At 36.4% G+C, this 7,891-nt stretch overlaps 1 protein-coding gene across 1 annotated transcript; it reads right to left on the bottom strand.

Moving 5' to 3' along the window:
• Positions 1-216: 216 nt before the first annotated feature.
• Positions 217-6,681, bottom strand: LOC132169466 (protein argonaute 2-like). The gene is made up of 3 exons (XM_059580498.1): positions 6,210-6,681; positions 2,368-3,505; positions 217-2,059 (listed from the first exon to the last, which is right to left on the bottom strand). The coding sequence occupies exons 1-3, from the start codon at positions 6,679-6,681 to the stop codon at positions 559-561; spliced, it is 3,111 nt and encodes a 1,036-aa protein (XP_059436481.1). The 3' UTR covers positions 217-558.
• Between the last annotated feature and the right edge of the window lie 1,210 nt (positions 6,682-7,891).

Raw genomic sequence — 7,891 nt, 5'->3', positions numbered from 1 at the left:
TAGAAGGGCAAAATTGTCAACCAAAAAAAATTTGCAAAATGATAATTTTGCCCCTATTTTATAACCAACTAAATCTCCTCTAATTCAAATAAACTAGAAAAAATCCTTGTCTATAATATTAGGCATACACATTCGCACAAATGAACTGAAAAGAATCCTTGTCTATGATATTAAGCATACACATTCACACGAGTACTCATCAAACTGTTTCATTATGGCCTTCCACATATCACATTGATTATGGAGAAAAGAAGCAGATAGGTAGAAACACCAAGACCAACTCCAAAAACAAAAGAAATCTTAAAAATAAAATTCACACAGATTCTATCCTTGTCTGACTCAAACAAAAGCATAACATTCCTCTACATAAACCAAATCACAGCAGACTCAAATATAAATCACATTGTCCACACAAACCCTAAAAGGACAAGACAACACATTGAGACTTGTAACCCATTAGATTCACGCACAAACTCCTTCACTAATTCACATAGGAAAGGAGGTCGAGCATTGTCAAACAAAAGGTAGCCATAACACAAGACTGTGTGATACAGCCTTTTAAACAAAGAACATTTCATTTTCCAAGTCAGTGTGCAACTTGAAGAAGTTCTCAAATGACGCCATTGACAAAAGAGATGATGATGCTGATGCTGATGATGAGGAAGAGGGTGCTATTGAAGCTGGAGATTGCCCCTCCTCCACCATTGCCTCATAGTAGAGTCGCCCTCTATAAGCAACAAGGTCGGCATAGTACACGGGCGGGACCAACGATACAGGTTTAGTGCACCGAGCAAAGGTGAAACACAAGTCATATATAAGCTTTTGCAATAGGTCGGAACTAAACCCATGTTCATCCCACAGGACATGATAGTGTGTAAGCTTGCTTGTTCCAAGGCTTCCATAGTGACTACAAAGATAGAAGTCAAACTCGAATGGGTGAACAATTATTTTATCAACAACTGTACCTGGAAACACATTGCCAGTAGAACACCCATCACTTGTGCTATCAGGAAAGAAACGAGTTTGGTGTCGCTTTTGGGCTACTATAAGTGTGATGGTTGGATAGTATTTGATAGTTTGAAATGCCATCTTCAAATCTAACAACTCCTCATTAAGAGCCATATCAAATTGGCTGTCACTAACTCCGTCACGAAATACCACAATCTTGTTCGGCCTGACATGATTTAACCCAGCATAAGCTTGAACAAGCTCCAAACACATATCACCAAAGTTTAGAATCTTCTCTGTCCGATGGTCTTGCGCACAGACCCGTGCTGCATAGCGGTTTGCAGCAGGCCAGTTCATAGTTGCAACAACAGCTGCTATCGATGGACTTGTGGTATTCCAAGCACCCGGATGATTGACATCAGCTCCAAAGAACATAACATGGTCTTTGCCTCCAAAGTGGGGGAGCGGATCATTTAGCTCTACATTACTGCCTCCAAGCTTAGCATTTATCTTGATAGCAAGATTTGCAAGAAACTGGTCTTCCTTTGATAGGTTGGCACGAGTGGCTACCTTTGATAAGTTCGCACAAGTGGTTAGACAACACTGTGTCATCATACCAAGTTGGGTCTCAGAGATCCACTTGAGAGATTTATAACCAGGATCCTTCTTGGACATCACACAAAGAACAAATTGTAAATGACCACCACCACTGATCTTATAAGCTTCTTCATTGACACTTTCAAGTAGTTGACGAAGATTGTCAACCTTTGATAACATACGCATTGTTGCACGCTTATATATGAGAGGCTCATCCATGCGGATCCCCAAATTGTTGCACTTATTAATAAGCTTTGGAATGAAATGATTAGGATCCAAGCAGTTGTATTTATCAGAGGAGCTGAAGTCAATAACACACCACCGGTCAATTATTTTACCTTCCACCACCGATTTGCCAACAAGATTCCATTGGCATTTCTCTTCATCAACTTTTACCTTCATCATTCTGCCATTTGGAGCAACTAACTTCAACTCAGGTGGGTCAATACGGCGTCCGGGAACTATTGTCATGTTTGGGTTTACTTCAATTCCAAAATTGTGAGCTATGTCTCCACTGCCAATAAAACAAAACCAAATTTGAGAAGAAAAAAAATGTCATAAAGGTTTAATTGTCACATTATTTAGATTGCATTAAGTAATTTGATCCAAGCCAAAAAAAAGTATTGGCTGCTCATTAAAAATAAAAAATAAATTGGTTGTATGTAAGACATTCACCTACAAATATTAAAAGCATTCATGCACTTCAATTTGTTGGTTTATGAAATGGATAAATTTAGGAAAACAACAGATGTTCTACAAAAAAAAAAAAAAAAAATCATATAGTAATGATATAAAAAGGCTATAAATTTCATATGCACTTACCCACAAGGACCATCTTCTGAACGTACAATTCTGCATATCTCACTCTCCCTGACCTCTGGTCGTACAAGTGACAGTTTCTTCAACATCTTGGCTACATTTTTATCCAAATACTCCTTTGGATATCTTTGCCCCTCAGCTAAGTTGCAAAACTCCATAGGTACATAGTTTTTCTTGTTTCCTTTTCCCAAATCCAAGCAAGGAATACCCTTATACATAATATCCTTGTCATATTTCTCTCTAAAGTAGTCAACTATTCCAAGCTGCCTTGGTGGATTCCTGCCCTCTAGGTCTTCTGCAATGAATGATATTCGTCTAGTATTCTCCTCGGTTAGCCCTCCAATGGTATACTTTTGTTTACTTTTTCGATGAGTCACGGTGACTTTCAACCCCCTCAGCACATCATTTACTTCTCTCCTAAACCTTTGGAAATTTTTTATGTCAAACTCGTTAATATGCTGCCCGAGGAAATCAATAACTGGCATTCGCTTCCAAAATGCCAAAATTGAATAGTCCAAGCACATGGCTAGACCCTGAGACGTGGCCTTTAATCTAGGTTGAAACCCTCTAGATGCTGTAATGCCCCTTCCAAGATCATCTCCTTCCCTAGGTTCTCTCGGGAAAAAACTCCGACCAACAGAGGTCATGTGTTTTCCTGGATTTTCCTTCATTACAAGATCCATTCCTTGTAATATATCACGCGGGATTGACATGAGATGCCCGCTTAAATAATCCTTCAACTTGCAAAGCTTGAGCTCATTCACATGCTTGATAGTAACTATATATGACCGGCCCTTCATGTCTTCTCCATCCGAGACTTCCACATGAAAACTTCCAGTGGGCAATAATTTTGCACTAAAAATGTTCTTCTCACCATCATATGCAGTCGTTGACAAGGGAAATCCTAAAGGATCATCAGAAGATAATTTGTTCCAGATCAAAGACAAAGTAGATTTTGATATTGCCATAGGCCGACCTTCCTTGAAAGGCACCTTAGGTTTGACATCAACATCATAATGCATTATCACAGTCTCTGGACTAAATATGACAAGAAAATGATTGACGCGAAGCTTAGCAGTTCGAATAGCAACTACGCCACCATTATCCGGTCGTTTTATTGGGAGTTTTCTATCTGAAGATTCTGGAGAGCCAAACATAAGAGGGTCAATTTTTGAAGTACTCAAGCCAATAGGAATTATCCATAAAGATGAAGATTTGGTTAATAGTGGCATATTTTAATTAATTACAATATTATATAGAAAACAATTAATAGCACAAGTACTAGAAACATTACTAGTAGACACTATTGAATTATACCTTTTATTGTTTGGGAACATTAATACTCCTTTTAAAGTAAACCAATCTTAATGAAATGATGATCAATCATCCCACATATTATATATATATAAATTTCTACCATTTATGAACTCCGAAAACCAATGCATTATCAATAATCACGCACTCCATTAGGTACAGCTTTATCTAATAATGGTGTAATAGTTAAATTAAATAAGAATGCAAATCATGTGTGATGATGTATAATAGTTCAAGCATGTCATAATAAAAGCACTTCAAACTCGATCAATTCTGTACTAGGTTCTAAAAAGCAGTGATGGAATTATAATTTTTTTTTCTCTTGGGGGCCAGACTAATGAAATAATACTATTAGAAAAAAAAAAGGTTCAAACATTATATGAAAAGAAAATTGTTTCAAACGAGATTCTTCATATATTAATATTACTTGCAACTAAATAGAAATATACAAAATGATATCTTGCTAATTTGGATAGATATATGTAAAAAACAACACAAAAAATTCACAAATTAAATTTTTATACAAAGAACTTCTCTGTTTTATCTTAACTGTCAAACTAATCCAAATCATTGAGAAGTTCCCACTAAATCTAAATGTAATTATAATAAAATTTTCATAATAAGACTGTTTAATCTCCTATTTAGTACTTTGTCCACTTATTGTACCCAAGAAAAAAAAGAAAAAAAAAGGTCAACGGCATTGTGAGGGCATTCTAATGTAAATATGATGTATGAGATTTAAAGGAATCAAATTTGATCAAAATTATAATAGCATTAATATTAAACAAAATTTTAAATTAATAAATAAATATATCTAATTGAAAAATCTAAAAGTGTGATGAATTTGTGTAATTGCAGTGCTATATAGATTTGTTTTTTCTTTTGAAAATTTTTGGGGTCAACCCCTAGAATTTTGGGTATTGGAGTTTCAAAATATTCATAATTTTTAGTTTTTTGCAAGAACTTCGGATGGAATGGCAATATGAATTCCATTCCAATTGTAATACCTAAAGAGTTGCTTCCAGCTCAATAATTTTCCCCCTTCCCCTGGCCGGGTTAATTACTCATCAATATATATAGAGAGAGAGACACCCAATATACATAACCCCGAAAATTGTAGAACACCCATCGACCCAATCTTCCCAAGAAATGTCACACATTCATCTCTTGCCTATCTCTTTTGGAAATCTACAAGACCCACATATGGTTCTGGGATTTGCCCATCTCTTATATAGAGATGGACAAAAGATGGGTAAAAGATAGAAAACAAATATTTTTCAATTTTCCTGTTCACTTCTCTCCATGAGTTTCACAGACAAAAGAAATCCTATATGGGCCTAATAATAAGCTAATGTGTTTAGAACTAGTTGTGTGCTAGACTTTTGTAAGTCGTGGGATAGAAGTTAGAATCAACAACAATAGCAGTTATTATGTAGTGGGATCTTCATGGGTGAGTTATTGAGTCTTCCATTCGGTAGCCTAGCTTCCGACATATATTAAAAAAAATAATAATAATAAAAAATTAAAATTTTTTGACTAGTTAAATTTCTATGAGTTAATATTTAATTTTTAATGTCTCAAAACTTGTTTTTTAATTTAAAATTAAAATATATGGGTGGAAGGTTAACATTTTAAGGATTGTATCACTCAAAAGGGATTCAATTATCCTAAATTTGGTGCTAATGCCTCAAATTTGGTGCTAATGCCTCAAATTTAGTGCTAATACCTCAAATTTAGATTTCCATTTAATATCTCTCTTCTTCAATTAAAAAAAAAAAAAAAAAAAGAGCAAAATATCTTATGTTATTTTTTTTTAAAAAAAAAAAAAAAAATCTTGGCCACGTCAGACTTTGGCAGACGTTGGGATGACCTCAGGCTGCTGAAAATCTCTACTCCTTCCATTGTATTTAGAGTAGAGATTTTAGGCAGCCTGGGGTCCCAGCGTCTGCCAAAGGCTGATGTGGCCAAGATTTTTTATTTTTTTAAAATAACGTCTGATTTTTTTTTTTTTTTGTTAAATTGAAGAAGAGAGATATTAAAGAAAAATTTAAATTTGAAATATTAGCATCAAATTTGAGGCATTAGGACCAAATTTAAGATGATCGAATCACTTTTGGTGATACAATCCCTAAAGAGTTAACCTTCCACCCCTAAATTTTAATTTTAAATCCAAAAACAAGTTTTGAGGCATTAAAAATTAAATATTAACTTGTAGAAATTTAACTAACCATTTTTTTTTTGGCAGCCGCATAGCTGGAGTCTTGTATTTAAATCTAGCTTTGCCATCGAGAATTATCAAAGTAAGTTGCATCAGCAAAGCTGTGAGCTAGAGCAGGGCTTGGCCCCTTCTAAGTGCCAAAGTTACTTGTTATTTACCATTTAAATTTCTCAAATATTTAGGCCCATAGATGGAATCAGTTTTACCACCACAATTTTTCAAGATTTTTAAACAATTTCATAATCTCCCCATGAGCCAAAACCAACAATTGTGATAACTTATTTCAGAAACAATTCAGAAACAAATCACATACCTTCAGGCCGAGATATCTGAGGCTGACACTGAACTTGTTGAGCAGATTCCACCCACGAACGCTGAACTGGTGGAGCAGATTCCACCGGACGCTGAACCGGTGGAGCAGATTCCACCCACGTACGCCGACTGGTATCACTCCTCCCCGCTCCACGACCACCATCACCACCACGCCCACCCCTCGTCGCTCCTCCGCCCCTACCGTAACCATCACTACCACCAACACCACCACCCCTACCACTGTTGCTCCACCCCTCACCGGAACCATCTTCCTTCGATATCCACTGCTGCGGTTGATGATGATGGCGACCACCACCACCGCCAGCACCAGGACCATAACCCTCTCTTCCTCTCCCTCTCCCTCCTCCTCTTCCACCGCCACCCGCTCCATCTCTAACCCTCCCTCCTCCTCTTCCACTGCCACCCGCTCCGTCTCTACCCCTCCCTCTGTTCCCACCTCGTCCTCTCTCCATCGAATCTTGGGAGCAAATCAGAAATCAAAACAAAGAGAATATAATTTGAGGACTAAAATTTGGTTACAAAACGGATAGAGAGGGAGTCTATATATACACACACACACTTGCTTGGAGTGCAAGGAAGTAAAGGAGCTCTAGTCCACCGCGCGTCAAAACCCAATGCGTGAGGTCTGACTCACTCAGACTTGGGAAAGAAGAAATCTCTAGGATATTCCAGAAGGTTCGGTGTAACCTTTGGAGATTGGTCGGGGACTGTAGGGAAAGTGCCGGGAAACGACGGAGCAATTTATGGGAATTTTATAAGAAAACGGGACGAAACAAATCCTTGCGCCAATGGGCAATGGGAATACCACCACCTGTGCAATACGTCATCGTTATACTTTTACGTCAAGGATTTGAATTTTAAAAAAAAAATAAATAAAATAAAATAAACTATGGCCTTTTTAATTTTTTGAACGGACTCAGTCAGGTTGTATATGTAATTTCTGAAAAAAGTGATGCATCTCCTGGACGTTCATTCTGTCGATATGGAGTTCCCGCCATAGGGACAGTCTTCATTAGAAATAATTTTGGTACAAGGGTTTTATGGTTGTGTAAACTATAAGATAATTTTTTTTTTTTTTTTTGGAAGATACAATTTACCCCTTGAATTATTCATCAATTTGTATTTTTAACCCTAATATTTAAAAAGTGACATTTTACTTTCCAAAGTATTTGACAATGACATTTTTAACCTCAATATTTAAAAGGCGATTCTTTACCTCATGAATTATTTTGCGTTGACACTTTACTCCCCCAAAGTAACTAAGTTTTGAGGGAGGGTAAAGTGTCAACTCAGGGGGATAAAGTGTCAATTCAATAATACTTTGGGATGGTAAAGTGTTACTTTTTAAACAATTGGGTTAAAAGTGTCAATTCAGATACTTTGGGAGGAGGGGGTAAAGTGTCACTTTTTAAACATTGAGATTAAAAGTACAAATGAATTGATAATTCAGGGGGTAAAGTACATTTTCCTCTAATTTTATTTTATTTTTGGTAATTAATGACATTTTTTCTGTGACTTATTAGAATGGGTGGGCAGTATAATCGTTATTGTGACTTTTTTTAAATTTGGGTTGATCAAGAATTGACAAAATAAGGCGAACATGAGAAGTCAATTTACTCAATTTCGACTGCAGTTTAGCTAAAATACCAAATTAGGGAGAAG

Source organism: Corylus avellana, chromosome ca2 (genome assembly GCF_901000735.1).
Source record: "Corylus avellana chromosome ca2, CavTom2PMs-1.0".
In the NCBI taxonomy this organism is placed as follows: Eukaryota; Viridiplantae; Streptophyta; class Magnoliopsida; order Fagales; family Betulaceae; genus Corylus; species Corylus avellana.
The sequence above is the reverse complement of the archived record's forward strand: the minus strand, read 5'-3'. Positions and strand labels throughout refer to the sequence as shown.

Bases quoted from the DNA above. Each gene is read 5' to 3' on its own strand.
- LOC132169466 (XM_059580498.1), bottom strand. From the start codon at position 6,681: ATGGAGAGAGGACGAGGTGGGAACAGAGGGAGGGGTAGAGACGGAGCG. The intron at 3,506-6,209 runs GTATGTGATTTG...TTGGCTCTCCAG, and splicing joins TCAGATATCTCGGCCTGAAG to AATCTTCAGATAGAAAACTC. The intron at 2,060-2,367 runs GTAAGTGCATAT...TTTTATTGGCAG, and splicing joins TCAGAAGATGGTCCTTGTGG to TGGAGACATAGCTCACAATT.